This window comes from Aspergillus eucalypticola, assembly GCF_003184535.1.
Source record: "Aspergillus eucalypticola CBS 122712 chromosome Unknown BO83scaffold_29, whole genome shotgun sequence".
Classification (NCBI taxonomy): domain Eukaryota; kingdom Fungi; phylum Ascomycota; class Eurotiomycetes; order Eurotiales; family Aspergillaceae; genus Aspergillus; species Aspergillus eucalypticola.
In genome coordinates, this window is record NW_020290303.1 from 92812 (window position 1) to 107029 (window position 14218).

A 14218-nucleotide genomic window follows, 5' to 3' on the forward strand; every position below is an offset into this window, starting at 1 on the left:
GTCCTCGGTTCGCCATGCCCTCCGGAGAGTGGTAAATCATAACCCGACATTCTGACAGTGACAACTGCATAAATTATAATGTTTTCTTTCACGTCTTATCGTGGAAAGTATGCTCACGCGAAGTGTCTTCTCTCTATTAATTAGTTGGTACGTCAGTATAACAAAGTACAAATGAAAGTATATACAAGAGTCCGGGAACACAATTATATTGCTTCATCCACTCCCTCCGATATCTTGATTGTTGTCTGAATATTGACCTGATAAAGTGCCTGCCATGACCCAGCACCCAAGGTCATAGCATCCTGATTCCTATCCGAATGGCTCAGACGAGATGTGACGGTGGTTACTAGACGACTTTTTGACTTTCCTGGAGCAAATTCCCCACCCCAATTGCTTGGGTTATGTAACCTTTCAGCATCCGTGGATAGGTTCGACAGAGGATGCTCCTCTTCGCCTTGCTTTTTGCTACGCGAGTTACCACCAAAGTATGATCGAGTTTCGAAGACCCAAAGGAATAACGGGCGAAGGGTGGCGAGGCTCCCTGCGGTAATGCCGATTCCGATCTCGATGATGGACCAAAAGTCGATTTGGTAGGTTGCGTCTGCAGGGGTTAGGGAGGTGGTGACGGGATGGAAGGTCTGGGTAAACTCACATAGAAGGTTGGTGTCATGGTAAGTATGCAGATATGGGATTCGGATAATCACGGCGACACTTTCTCTAGAACAGGTTCAGCATCTTCCCTTTCCAAGTTGTCAAAGTTATAGTGCACGTACAGGGCTCCTAGGCTGAGGACTCCGGCTAATGCAATCTTTGTCCGGCGGTCCATTTGCAGGTGCCAGATCAGAACGGCTGGCATGATCCCGAGTGTCACATCGGACAGCACAATCAGGAAACTATAGAGATAGCCAACATCCAACAGTATCTGCCGACGTATGCATGTTCCTTCATGTCTTCCATTCACATGCGACCAGAAATAAGACACTGGTTGGCAGCCGGCGAGGAACACTAGCCAAAGCATGATTCCAGCGATTATTACAACACCAGTCACCGTCCACAAAACAATGCGGTGAGCTTTGTGCACAGCTAGTCTGAGTAGGGCAATAGCGATTGATATTTTGGTGATAGCGGCAGACCAACTATAGAGCATTTGACATAACCACCACCACTAACAATGGTTAGTTCTATCGGAATGGTTATGGGTTCACTCGCGTGTTGGTAGAAAAGAAAAGAGACCTACCAGAAGTGCCTGCTCCATTGTACTATAATTAGTAAAGTCCTCGTTCTTATGGCCAACCCCTCGCTTCGATGCAACCATCCAACATGCATCCAGGGCTATGAACAAAGCCTAATTGAATATCAGCAGTTGTCGTATTTGTGAGAAGATCAGGATTCCCACCAATGCGAAAACCATTAGAGCGTCGTCCCACCCAAAAGCTCGAACCGTATAAACACGAACAAAAGTGCGCAACGCGACCGCCATAATACTAACGCTCATCATTACCGCCGCACAGATAAAGATGGCCAGACTATGGCCGACAAGAGGCATCGAGGAGCCCATGGTGGTAGGGAGTGACTTGGTGATCGAAACCCATTGATCGCATGCCGGCTGTTGTGCAAAAATCTGGCAGGTGAGCTCCAGCGCGCTTTTATTTACATCGTCATCCGTGCGGCCCCTCAACTGAACCAATTAATGTGAAGTCTCCTAAGTGGGCAGACTAGTAGTGCTTGCGCAAACAAAAAGTCGAACATGATCGTCAACGGAAAAAAAGTTGATCGACCTGCAAGGAGCAGACAGTCCCATATTTTTTTTGGAAGAATGACAGGGGGTGAGCCAAGCGGAGCAGATCCCAGCGGGACCCATTCATGTTGCGGATCGATCTGACTCTGACAGGCTCATGCATCTATCCAACTGCAATCGAATAGCCATGTCCTCGTACCTTAAGCTGATTCATGAGTCGCCTATAATACCTGTCCCACAGCCTCGGGATTTTTCCTTTATCTTTTTATTACTGTGGGTAAAAAGGCAACAAGGATGAAGCTTTAATTGCCAAAGCCATCCGCGCCGCTTTGAAACGCTCGGCTGAAGTAACGTGTGAGACACGAATCCTTCAGTGGGTGTTTACCCGCCGCCAGCTGAAGCGATCAACGGAAGCTAACTTACACCGCTCAGGGGTCAAGTATCTAGAGCTTCGACCTATCCACTGAACACCGAATCGTGGTCACCTTTGGCTTGCAAAGAAAGAATTCAATTGGTGAACCTGGCCAGCTCATGATCGTGGCACAAATTGGCTCCTGGGAGTGAAACCTAGCAGACTTAAGCTAGTCCAGCTTACAACGTGGATAAATTAAGATATAAGTGGACAGGACCAGGCGGGTCTCCCTCTTCCCAGAGCCCCGGCGCAAACGGTTGTTTCAAGTTGACAACTCAAACTCAAAATTCTCCGGAATCAACTTTGCCGTTATTTACCCGGCAATTAATCTATTCCTTATATGAACCCATTTATGGACATGAAGTAGACTGGTCGAGGGGAACTATCTCTGGGTCTTTGCTCAATTACCGTGGTGCTTTGCTATAGGTGGCTATTGGAGGGCGACGACGTCTGTTTAGGGAAATATCGATCTTCTTCAGCAGAAGTCAATGTCTTACATAGGGTAGATCCACTTGACTGGTGCTTCAGTGATGTCGATAAGCTTAAAGCTGCTACGATTACCAGTCAATCAATCTGGGTCATGAACTTGCAGCAACCCACACTTTCTCCCACGGGAAGACAACGTCCTCCCCAGATGCACGGCACATATTGCCACATATCATGGGGCAGACTCTAACTCGGCCAGGAAAGGCATCTCCCGAGGTTGCAGGCCCGGGTGTGACGGAATGGGACAGCTCAAGCTGAAAGGCTCTGATTGCACAGACAGATCATAGTAACACGAGCCGAGGCTGGGAATTCAAAGCGTGCATAATCGGATACATCTTCATTCCATATTTTGAGCATGCACGTTGGTACTCACGATATCATGTGTTACCCAACCTAATCGCCTAGCTGCCTTCCTAATCAGGAAGTTTCCGTAGCGGAATCAACCTTAATCAGCTGCGATTGTCGACAGGTCATATTTTCATACAAACTCATATCGCAAATTTGGGTTAACTGAGGACTTGGCGTGTTGTCGTAGAGTAACTTCTCACGTGTCGGTTACCTGCCCGACATGATTTGTGAGATCGTCAATCTCCTCTAATCAGGAAGCAGTTCGATCATCGACTCGGCATGTGCATGTATGTTAGCTGTGGTATCCCTAGTTGTGTAAGTGGAAGGAGGAAAAGGATGAACTGAAGTGTGGACACGAGTGTTGCCCCTTTTTCCATCTGTTTGACCGCTTACCCGTTCAATAATTCTGCCACTGAAACACACTGTTCTCTGCCCCCAATACCTGCTTGCCGCAACCCTTGATTAACAAATAAGCCTGAAAAAAGAGAAATGATTAAATCAATGTAGAGTAGAATGCAATAGACGGTTAGTCGGTTACATAACGATAACGATGAAGGGAAATCATTACTTTGACCACCGAAATATCGCGGAAAATTTACCCGAGTGTTATGGTTGTAAATTCTCCGATTCCACAACACAAATTGAATTTTGCGAATCGAGGTTTGGTGACGTCTTTAGAAATGGTGGCGTGGTGAGCGCATGCTCGTAGTTCTGGTATGATGTTTGTTTATTTTATCGGAGTGACTAGTATATATGAAATTTCAGGTATAGATTGATATCTGGTATATGACTTACATAAATTTTTGAAAACTCACTGAGAAAATTTCCATGGGGGATGTGATTTTTACCCTTCAAGATCTAGAAAACGAGCAGTGCTTGTCAGAGGTCACATATGGAGTGGATGAGTGAGTGAGTAATAGGGTATAAGGCCTTTGGTTATATCAAATGCCTATAGCTACTTCTGAATGTATGGGTTCACTATGCTCTGCAATACCGTGGACATATATTTCTAATAGAACCCATAAAGTATGCTGTGGGTGGCTTGTACTTCCTTTACTTATTCATGAGTAGACTCTCCTCCAGTCAAGTGAAACATGAGTATTGTCTATATGCTATACCCCGTTCTTCAGGAATGCTTATAGGGTTGTCCGAGACATGTCCGGTGGACATCTGGTGGAGCATGTCCACCGGAGCGTACCGGGACATCCTCACCTCCGGATTTCAGGACTCGGAGCATTGACGAGTACCTCCCCACCAAAAGAGCAGTAACAGAACATAAATATTGTGAATGTTAAATACTATCTCCCAAGCACTTCAATGCCATGACGGTTCACCAGCAACAAAAGCGTTCAAAATCCATTGAAAATGACAGGCACCACGCCCACACATGTCACCGCCCAGAGACTTTCAGGGTAAGACAGCCCTAATCACAGGCGGAGCACAGGGATTCGGCAAAGCAATTGTGATCAAGTTTATTGCCGAAGGTGCCCGGGTTCTAGTTCTCGATATTATCGAGCCGCCGGAAGAGTTCCAAGGTGACTTTTCGAACAACATAACCTATGTTCGAGCAGATGTGACCTCTCTGGACGATTGGCAGATAGCTCTCGAACAATCTTTATCTGTTTCTGGAAACTTGGATATAGTTGTCAACAATACTGGTGTATTACACAAAGTACAGCTGTCCATTGAGGTCAGTGACGAGGATTGGGAGCGAGTTTTTCGCATCAACGTGCAGCAAATACACCTGAGAACCAAGACGATCATTCCTTACCTCTTGCAAGAGAAGAGAGGTGGGCTTTTCATAAATGCCTCCAGCACTAGTGGTGTTTGAGTCCGACCCAATCTAGTGTGGTATGGAGCAAGCAAAGACGCAGTTAATACAGTAAGCGATTCATACATCTGCAGCAAGGTTAAGAGAGAAAACGACTAAAAGGCATGGTTTGGTTATTAGGCTACAAGGAGACTTGCCATAGGATGGGCACCGCATAACATTCGCGTGATTGCAGTCTGCCCTTCTGTTGGGGTTACGGCCATGATGCCGCTTTTCCTGGGTCATGACTCGAGTGATGAGACACATGCGAAAATGCTCAGCAGCATACCTTTGGTTCGTGTATGCCAACCTAGTGATGTGGCCAACACGGTATCCTTTTTGGCAAGTGATAAGGCGACTTATTTTACTCGTGATGGCGGCCGTGGGATCCTACCATCTCCTTGTGCGCACATTGATGCTTTTATTGCGTCAGCAGGAGAGCCATCATGCATGCACTAGAGCTAGCTGTGGCCCGGTTATGAGAAGCTGGCCCACCAGCACCCCTCCGAATGGAAGACTCGAGGAAATCGCTACTTTTAATCTCATATTCTCGCGACTTGAATACTCACAGCGCTTCAAAATCTCTCTTATACACAACAACCCAGTGTCGTGGGAATGATCTCTTATGCATTGAACGAGCTGGTGGATAGACAAGCTATTGCTAGACCAAGTGGCTTTGTATGTGCACCAGAGAGGGAGCAGGGCAAGCAGTACCGCAGGGCCTTTTAATCCAGCGGTTCCAAGGAAAGGAAGGACCGAGTGCAATTTGATTAAAATCAAATTAAATCAAATTAGTCATTATACATCTACATGCAATATATCTTCACCCTGCTAACACACATTGAGTTCCGTTTTGCAGGTGGACGTTGATTGAAACCGAAGTGATGGCCTTCCCCGGGGGCATCCAGTTGCTGACCTGGCAGTAACCCAGCAATAAATAAATATTATACTCTAGAGCTCCCAGCCCTCTGTGATTCTATTCCAATCCCGGCATTCCCTTGGAGGCCTTGCCAGACCCCAACCTGCCCATCTGGCGGGAGACCAGAAAGCTCGTGGATTGGCCTGGCAGGTGAGGAGAAATCCGACATAATACCTGCGTAACAACACAGACTTAATAAGAAAAACAAAGTGCCCGACTGCTGTACTCACAAACTTCCCGTGGTAGAATCCCACACAAGGTTCTTAGCTTGTTCAGGGTAAGGTAAGTGTCCCCAGTTGTCAAGCTTACTGTTATAGTACGTTATTGAAAGCGAGCGAACAAAAAAGGCATTAGGATGACAAACCTGATAGTGTCTTTGAATGCTTGACGCACTGCATCCCGCTCTTGCCGACTTAACCCCCAGAATGGTGCAAAGCCGATATCATTACCCAGTTGGAGTCCTGGTACCACTGCCCACACAACCCAAATGACGAAGCCACCGGGAACAAAGCCAGTATTATCCTGCTTGTCTTCTTTGCTGTCCAGCAGACGGGGGGTGATGGTTGATCCCTTTCGGGTCAAAGTGCGCAGGTACACTAGTTCCGGTGGACTAAAGGATTCTGCTTGCTTGGCTCGTATGATAGGAGGCTCAGCTTCCGTTCCTTCAATGGGGATCTGCTTATAATAACGCATATGACCCTGAACAGGCCCATTCGGTCCACGTGCTTCGCAGATGAGACGAGTACAGGCAAAGGAGGGGTCATGTCTGTCCCGCAGATCGTCCTCGTTAAGCTGGAAGCAGTGCTCACTAGCTTTCTCGTGGACTACCCACTTAGCTTTCATCAGCTGAATGATTGTACCCGGGGCGACCTCGCCTTGGGCAAACCAGCGTGAAGGCATGCTAGTATCAGGAAGGAGCAGTGGTCGATGTCGGAGAGACAAAAGCCGCGGACTACAGGAAAGCTAAATGATTGAAAACGACTATGTGCGGAGAATATAAACAGATTGAACTACTGATGATAGAGGCAAGAGCAGCGGCGACCTCATTCCGGCCAATCAGGTACTAGCTGGTCTTTGGGTCAATTATTAGTCATGTGGGAATGACATCAATAGCTATCAATTATTGGTAACTATTAGACAGCAATCTATTCCTGACGAGGCGGCACAGGCGACGCCTGGGGAGGTGCATCAATGAGAGCCGAAGCCTTGGTCAACCAGACGTCGGCGGCAGTATTGCGGGAAGAGTAACAATCACGGTAGATGAAGTTCATTGGGAACCCGACATCGAACGAAGATGCACTATCAATCTCATCAAGGTCCTCGTCCGAGAGGCTCACACTCAAAGCCTCCACATTCGCTTGGAGATGCTCAATCTTGCGTTGGCCAATGATGGGGAACACGTTAGGTGTCTTGTGCATGACGTAAGCTAGAGCCTGTTCATTATTCTCATTAGTTTTCTTTCATAGCAAGACAAGAATGGAATCGGATTCTCACAATAGCATGCAAAGTTGTGTTCTTCCTGTTCGCAACCTTCTCCAACGCATCCGAGACCTTGATATCAGTCTCGCTCAATTCAGCGCCACGTGCGCTGCCAGAGCCGGCGTCGCTCTTACGCGTCTCCGCAGACTTGAATTTGCCTGCCCCGAGCGGTGCCCAGGGAGCAATCGCCATCCCTTGGTCTCTGCACATAGGAATCACCTCTCTCTCAAGGTCTCTGAATCCAGCGTTCCATCTTCCTTGGTACACGGAGAAAGGACGAAGGCCGTGGGCTCGAGCGTAGTCGTTGGCCTTGACGACAACCCAGGCGGGGGTGTCGGAGACACCGAGGTAGAGAACCTTGCCCGATGCGACCAGATTGTTGAGTCCGTGCATGACCTCTTCCACGGAGGAAGTAAAGTCCCACCAGTGTAGATACAGGAGGTCAATGTAGTCAGTCTGGAGCTTCTTGAGACTGTGCTCGACGGAGACCCGCATGCTCTTCATGGAGTTGCCGACGAAGTTGGATTGGAGAGGCTCGGTGTCGCGGTGGGCGGTGCGGAAGCCTGTTGTGTATTTGGTTGCGATGCTAGCAAGGTCAGTTCCTTGTTCAAAGTGAAAGGATGTGAAGATACTGCTACATACACCATCTGGTCGCGGTTCCCGCGAGCAGCCATCCACTCTCCGATCCATTTCTCGGATTCTTCGAACTGATAGTTGTTGGCCCTTTAGTGGAAATGATCAGCATCTTACAGCGATTGAATTTGTAGTAGTGACATACGTGTCGATGAAGTTGCCTCCGAGTCTGTAAAATTCATCTAGCAGGGCAAACGACTGCTCCTTGTTGCATTCTCCCATGAATTCCTTCCTGGAGACCGGCAAAAGCCTGGTTAGTTGACCAGTCACACCAGGATAGTAAAGATGTCATACCATGAGTCTCCAAAGTTCATAGCTCCCAGACACAATGGGGAGACCTTGACACCAGCAGAGGGTGCCAATACACGGTGGTAGCCGAGACGGCTCGCGGGCTTGGGGGCGGGGGCGAAGAGAGACATGATGATAGTTGATGAGCAGATAACGACGTTTGTGCTTTCGGTGATGTCTGAGGAAGACGTGGTTTATATATATTTTTGGAATTGGCGGCGATAGACTTAAACTCCGATTACCTCCAGGCCCGAAGTTGTAGGAGGCATGGGAATACGGGTGATCATGACGCGGAGTCTCCACCAAATGCCGCTTTTGGTGGATCGGAGCTTGATGTCATCGGGTATACCATCGAACTCGTATCCCCGATCCATTGACGGTGAACAATGTGTAGTCAATGAAATATCAACTTGGACTCGCAGTCAGATCAATACATCTGAGCACCAGGGTAGTCGATTCAGTTGACTTTGGGAATACGAAGCTCCTTCATATGCCTCGGGTGTCATCCGATGTGGCGCCATCACACTTACGGAGTATATCCCCGTTAATTCCGTGAGGGGGAATAAGTGCTGACCGACCCACAGCGGGGAGATCCACCCATCTAAAGCTGCAAGTTGCTGCTGACACTCACTTGTAATTGGTCTCACCAGAAACCTTCAGCAAGGTATGCTACATGGTTGGTGGTATCTCGCCGACCTACTGTGTTACAGGAGGCCCAGCCGTGACCCGAGCGGAAGCGACGGAAGGTAATCATCCAGGGTCCCCTTGTTGTCCGGATCGGAAGACCAGCAACAAAGACGCGAAATACTTGATGCTTGAATCTGCCGATCTCCTGTAAAGAAAAGATTGTGATTACAAGTGTTATTATTGAGATGGTGGAGGAAAGCCCCTGGGCTTACATCTGGGGGAAGATACACACCCTACAATCTCGAGGATCCTTCTTTCAGGGCCAGCCATTGACTGCCAGATGGGATCCCAGTGCAAGTCGTTTAATAGGGAAGTAAAACGCAGAATATGCAAGACCATACGGAGAATTACCGCCACCTCACTGTCAGTCGACTTACTGATGCGGTTTACGTGCTTCTCTCGTTTCGCGTTATTCCCGAGCGGATGGGAACAAGGATCGAGGGGGTTTCCACTTCACATTGAGGGTCGGAATCAACTGTACGTGGAGAGGTCTTCCTCTCAATTAACCCGGGTGATCGTGGCTTTTCGGTTGAGAAATCACTCGCAGGTGCCCCCGGGGGCGGGGGGTCGGGTACTATCAGAAAGAGATATACACGGTATGGCTAAAAGTCTACCGGCTTCACTTGGTCAGGCTGGTGAAATGCCTGGTCCACACCCAAAACTCCCTAACTTATGTGCTGTATTGCTGGGGAAGTTCACTGGCAGTGTTGCAGCATCTTGATCTTCAAGCCTCGCAGCACGCTGCCTTAGGCCGCACACGGCTGCCGCGACCAACTTCTAGCCGGGTTTCGCAGCGCTGCTACTCCTTGACGCATTCTCGGAGTCATGAAATCTATTCGCGTGGAATTGAGTGCCAATCCTTCATTTTAGTATTATTGGACACGTTTAGGCCCGGGATTGAGTGCTACAATTATCGGCCCGACACTGTCCGGAGATAATAATATATACTGTGGGGAGATTTCTGACATCTTTGCCCCATAGCCTCTGGTTTCTTGCATCGAACTTGCACTATGTCATGTACGGGATTGGCCCCAAACTACCGAGTCCAGTCGGAAAAGACGCCGTTACTACTTGGTGTGACCCACTATACTATCGGAATCATCTATTAAACTACAGACTCAGGCTACTAGGCGACAAAGAGACAGTTCCAGTACTGTGCGGGACTACAGGAGCTCCAATAGCCCAACACCTTGGCAACCCGCGGAAACAGTGAAAGCGCATTCTGGTGGTTCATGCGCGCCATCTCGGCATCAGTGAATTCGCCGTTGCCCTGAATGGCAGGGAGCGCGGCCTCGCTCTGTGAAAGGGGAACATACGGGTCTGAGACCTTATTAGATTCCTCATCTATTGGACGCAAAACTGCAGGAAAAAGAGGGTGACTCACAATCGGTTCCAGTCAGAATCTGTTCCACCCCAATGAAGCTTTTCATGGCAGCGAGTTGAATTGCTGAGGTGGCAGAGGCCGTGTCAAAGTAATAACCTGCAAGCTACGCCAGGGATTTAGTCATATTTAGGGATCCCAGCAACGACATGGACGCCATTCCGGCAATACGGCTGGCCAGATAGGGCATTGCGCCCCCGCCGTGGGCAAATATCATCTTGACATCGGGGTTCTTAGCGCGCTGGCCAGACAACAACAGATTCTCCATCGCCCGCACGCTGTCGAATGGGTACTCCGTCAAAGGGAACGGGTAGCCCAAGCTCACGGACTGACATCCCGGAGCCGCCGGATGGACAAATACGGTGGCCTGTCGCTCATTCAAGACCGAAAAGACGGGACCAAGAGTCGAGTTGCCAAGGTAGGTACCGTTGGCGTTGGTGCCCACACCAGGGAACTTGAGTGTATCAAGGCAAAACTAACAGATCTATTAGCCAGGATTGTACCACTGGTGGGTAATCAACCTACCGCCAGTTCGGCTACCGATTCTTCTTACATGCGGAAGGGGCAACAGACAAAGCGCCCCCAGTCGAGTCGGATGAGCCTGGGTGTAATTATGCATGGCAAGATTAACGGTGCGGGCGAGCGCATGTGCCTCCTTAGGATCATTGAGGAAGTAGACCCCAGGAGCACTCACGCTGATGGTCGAAAAGTTGATGCCCAAGGTGTCCATCGTGGCCAGGTGTGATTCCAGCGTCCAGTCGGGCACCGGGAAACCGTCAGTATACACCGTTCCATTTTTCACAGGGTAGCCAGCAGCAATCAGGGCCTCTCTCCAAACCGGAGGAATGACATGAGAGTGAACATCGATCCGGTAGCCTGTGCTGATGTTGTTCGCCCGAAGGTTATGCCCTGCGACCACCCATGCCGACAACACGCCAAGTAACAGAGATCTGATGCCCAGCATGAAGGGCAGAAGTAAAGACAGGAATATGAAAACGGATATATGATAAAAGAAAGACCGTCTACGATTTCAGGGGATCTTAAAGGACGGATAGCCCGGAATCTCGGACGAAGTTTAGTTCCCGGATGGAAATTTGAGCCCTACGCTAGGCTGCCAAGTCAACCGGTTGTCGACTATCAAGAAGCCAATCGGCCGCCGGCCTTGTTAGCGGTTTGACATATATTGGACCGGGCGTTAATCGGCTGAGCTTGCCAGTGACATCGACCAATGCTTAAACAACGTTGGCCTGGTATAGGCATGGGTCCTGCCAGGGCCCTCAAACGGACATTCCAATCCCGAACCTATATGTTGAGCTTTTAGGACGGAAAACGCTAGTTAAGTAGCGTTGATTACAGTTCTTTGGGCATTGGCCAAGAAGACGAGTTTTATGGTGGTAAAGAGCAATCGGATATCCCTGTCGCCAAGGGCCCTAGGGCAGCTTCTACTTGATGTTTAGTGGGATCAGACAGTCATGCCCCTTTTTTTTCGGCCGCGCGCAGTGTGTGCCCAGCGATAAAGTCTCGTTCTCATCTCACGATGAGCCCATTTGTGCTGGGCTCTACGGCCTCACCATGCAGCAAAGCTTTCCAGTACGCTCGGAGGCAAGTGCTTGAAGCTTGTGCACGGTGCTCCTACTGATTGCCGGCTTAGAGTGAGGACCGTGGACCCTTCATTGTCATCATCAATGGTACCGTGACCGGGTTCGCAGCGGCCATTGTTGTCCTGCGATTCGTATCCCGAGCTGCGATTGTAAAGCGGCTAGGCTTGGATGACTGGACAATGATGCTCGCCACGGTCACGGCCATTTTGAATGTTGTCATTGCAGGTCTTGGTACGTACATATAGTCCAGATATTAGTATGAAACTGATGTCGAATACTTTGCTAGGAGTCGAATATGGCACAGGGAAACATGATGGCATTCTCCCGAAGGCCGATGCGTTACCAGCAGCCAAGGTGCGTCCGCTTGCTCAGATCTATTTTCACCCCTCCCAATGACAGCCTAGTTTCTGACCAACGGCATGATTGCCTGTAGATTCGCTACGTCACTCACGTAATATACACCCTCATTACTGGCCTGATCAAGACGTCAATCTGCCTATTATACCTGCGCCTCTTCCCGAATCTTCGCAACATCACTCTAGGCACCATCACTTTCATCGCCGCCATGAGCATCGCCATTATCCATGCCACCATCTTCCAATGCTCTCCAGTGGATGCGGCTTATAACCCCCAAAAATACGATCATTATACGTGTTTCGCATCTATTCCATTTTGGTATACCACAGCCGCACTATCACTGGTGACGGATTTGTGGATCCTAGTTTTACCAATTCGGACAATTTTAGGTGCGTTCGTACACCTGAGAGGGGGCTCCTGGCTTGAGAGGGCCGTACAGCAGATACTTACGAGAGTAGGCCTACAAATCGGGCAGATGAAACGCGCGGTCGTCATCGGGCTATTATCCTTGGGAACGTTGTAAGGGTACCCCTGGAGCGAGTTATAGAACATATGCGACTAACAGGTTGCCCCGAAGTGCCTGCATTGCCAGCATTGTTCGAATGGTGTACATCATCAAGCTTTATGAGAGCACCGATCCAAGCTGGAGCACATTCGGCGTGTCCGTGTCGTCGGGTATCGAAGTGGCTATCTCCATCATTGCCGCCAGTTTGCCGAGCACCAAGCCAGTCATCGATCTGATCTTCCCAAGACTGTTCTCAACCACCGCCAAGTCCCATACCACTAGCGGAAGATTGTCTCCCATTCAGACCTCAGGCCGCAGTCATCGCCAGCATGATGAGATCTCGCTTGTTCATTTGACTATGGAATGCGATTCTGGGAAGGATAACTCTACGACCGCAATGTCTCATGCTTAACGCAATCAGATCGACACCTATTCAATGTTTCAGTCCCCCCAATACCTGATGAAGAACGATTCCAGGCTGTTACTATATATATCTTATAATGAACATAAACTGGTACATACGACCACGCGGTGTGGGAAACAGGGCTTTCAGTCCGCTCAGCCGTACTTCAGCCACACGCTGGGAGGTTAATAGTTCGGTAAACAATTACTAGCCAATCTTTTCTACTATGTATCAGTATTCACCTATGTTTTAGGATTTTATTAAAGTTTAGTATACTTACTACTTGCTTTTTATTATATTTTTTCTTATAGTTTTCTCTACCTGAACACTCAATTTTTCTACCCGGAATTCATAGAGTTGTATGATCTAGATACCTCTCGATTTTCCCATACTACTAAGCAAGTATATATTATTGCATGTTATCTTTCTGTTACTGTTTTCTTTTTTTTTTTTTTTTTTTTTTTTTCTAAGTAAGTATCATTATTTCTAGTATAATCCCTAATAATACCTACTACGAACTATATTAACTAAGCTGGAGATGATATCTGTATCCAATTGATAGAATGAATATTATATACTGAATATTATAGTATTATCTACTCTTTTCATGTTCTAAGACTTGGTAAGAAAGCCTAACCGGCACAAGTAATACAGCTGATCAATTTCCTATACTACCTCAGAGTTTCAAATTATTACAGTGGTGATTGTTATTGCTTTTCATATAGGTATACATAGGCGTATAATTTCAAAACCCACTCACATTACTCAACAACTGATTTGGATGATCGAATGACGATTTAGTAAGAACACCCATTTTTCACCTAAGTGTATAAACTACTAGGTTAGGAACCTGGACCTAGACAACTTTAGTAGAAGGCTTGATGCAAACCAAGCACAATAACGACTGCCAGCGATCTGCCAACGTTTCTCTTGCATTCCTTACGTGCCCCACTACTGATGGTCTACATTGCCCTGATTTTGCATTCAAGGTCAGGATGGCAGGCAAGGCCTTGTCAGTGAGTTTCGTTTCGTGATCAGTACTCATTACCACATATCGCGGTCTGTATTTTGTGTTGGGCATTCCTGGCTAACCCCTTATAGCCTACGTTTGTCCAGAAATTTGATCACACGATACAGAATATTGAAGTGTTGTAATAATTATTTCACTTCT

The 14218-nt window shown here is 48.1% G+C and overlaps 7 protein-coding genes across 7 annotated transcripts; 3 read left to right on the forward strand and 4 right to left on the reverse strand.

The window, feature by feature from the left end:
• Positions 1–139: 139 nt before the first annotated feature.
• BO83DRAFT_453673 (pectinesterase precursor) lies at positions 140–1588 on the reverse strand. Its single transcript, XM_025536919.1, has 5 exons — positions 1397–1588; positions 1238–1345; positions 774–1165; positions 653–717; positions 140–601 (listed from the first exon to the last, which is right to left on the reverse strand). Exons 1-5 carry the CDS (start codon positions 1556–1558, stop codon positions 204–206), a joined length of 1125 nt encoding a protein of 374 aa, XP_025384142.1. The 5' UTR covers positions 1559–1588; the 3' UTR covers positions 140–203.
• Positions 1589–4139: 2551 nt separating this feature from the next.
• BO83DRAFT_402164 (alcohol dehydrogenase) lies at positions 4140–5523 on the forward strand (the record flags this gene model as incomplete). The annotated part of the gene is made up of 6 exons (XM_025533512.1): positions 4140–4146; positions 4357–4373; positions 4396–4807; positions 4832–4866; positions 4936–5176; positions 5366–5523. The coding sequence occupies 6 exons, from the start codon at positions 4140–4142 to the stop codon at positions 5521–5523; spliced, it is 870 nt and encodes a 289-aa protein (XP_025384143.1).
• A 402-nt stretch (positions 5524–5925) lies between these two features.
• Positions 5926–6613, reverse strand: BO83DRAFT_453682 (uncharacterized protein; the record flags this gene model as incomplete). The annotated part of the gene is made up of 1 exon (XM_025536920.1): positions 5926–6613. The coding sequence occupies one exon, from the start codon at positions 6611–6613 to the stop codon at positions 6035–6037; it is 579 nt and encodes a 192-aa protein (XP_025384144.1). The 3' UTR covers positions 5926–6034.
• Positions 6614–6751: 138 nt separating this feature from the next.
• Positions 6752–8550, reverse strand: BO83DRAFT_345592 (aldo/keto reductase). Its single transcript, XM_025528754.1, has 5 exons — positions 8120–8550; positions 7971–8057; positions 7835–7915; positions 7208–7778; positions 6752–7146 (listed from the first exon to the last, which is right to left on the reverse strand). Exons 1-5 carry the CDS (start codon positions 8242–8244, stop codon positions 6859–6861), a joined length of 1152 nt encoding a protein of 383 aa, XP_025384145.1. The 5' UTR covers positions 8245–8550; the 3' UTR covers positions 6752–6858.
• A 402-nt stretch (positions 8551–8952) lies between these two features.
• On the forward strand, positions 8953–9668 carry BO83DRAFT_125408 (uncharacterized protein). Its single transcript, XM_025526060.1, has one exon. It carries the CDS (start codon positions 9081–9083, stop codon positions 9519–9521), a length of 441 nt encoding a protein of 146 aa, XP_025384146.1. The 5' UTR covers positions 8953–9080; the 3' UTR covers positions 9522–9668.
• A 258-nt stretch (positions 9669–9926) lies between these two features.
• BO83DRAFT_402167 (amidohydrolase family protein) lies at positions 9927–11145 on the reverse strand (the record flags this gene model as incomplete). Its single annotated transcript, XM_025533513.1, has 4 exons — positions 9927–10120; positions 10185–10280; positions 10353–10656; positions 10735–11145. 4 exons carry the CDS (start codon positions 11143–11145, stop codon positions 9927–9929), a joined length of 1005 nt encoding a protein of 334 aa, XP_025384147.1.
• Positions 11146–11753: 608 nt separating this feature from the next.
• BO83DRAFT_430734 (uncharacterized protein) lies at positions 11754–13056 on the forward strand (the record flags this gene model as incomplete). The annotated part of the gene is made up of 6 exons (XM_025535536.1): positions 11754–11771; positions 11833–12013; positions 12069–12136; positions 12216–12528; positions 12598–12658; positions 12717–13056. The coding sequence occupies 6 exons, from the start codon at positions 11754–11756 to the stop codon at positions 13054–13056; spliced, it is 981 nt and encodes a 326-aa protein (XP_025384148.1).
• Positions 13057–14218: the final 1162 nt, after the last annotated feature.

What these genes read in the sequence shown, in the direction of transcription:
- BO83DRAFT_453673 (XM_025536919.1), bottom strand. Translation starts at nt 1,558, where the DNA reads ATGGGCTCCTCGATGCCTCTTGTCGGCCATAGTCTGGCCATCTTTATC. An exon ending in CTCTAATGGTTTTCGCATTG is followed by an intron (nt 1,346 to 1,396) that starts GTGGGAATCCTG and finishes ATATTCAATTAG; the next exon opens with GCTTTGTTCATAGCCCTGGA. An exon ending in GTCCTCAGCCTAGGAGCCCT is followed by an intron (nt 718 to 773) that starts GTACGTGCACTA and finishes AACCTGTTCTAG; the next exon opens with AGAAAGTGTCGCCGTGATTA.
- BO83DRAFT_345592 (XM_025528754.1), bottom strand. Translation starts at nt 8,244, where the DNA reads ATGTCTCTCTTCGCCCCCGCCCCCAAGCCCGCGAGCCGTCTCGGCTAC. An exon ending in GGAGGCAACTTCATCGACAC is followed by an intron (nt 7,916 to 7,970) that starts GTATGTCACTAC and finishes TTTCCACTAAAG; the next exon opens with GGCCAACAACTATCAGTTCG. An exon ending in ACACAACTTTGCATGCTATT is followed by an intron (nt 7,147 to 7,207) that starts GTGAGAATCCGA and finishes AATAATGAACAG; the next exon opens with GCTCTAGCTTACGTCATGCA.
- BO83DRAFT_125408 (XM_025526060.1), top strand. Translation starts at nt 9,081, where the DNA reads ATGGGATCCCAGTGCAAGTCGTTTAATAGGGAAGTAAAACGCAGAATA.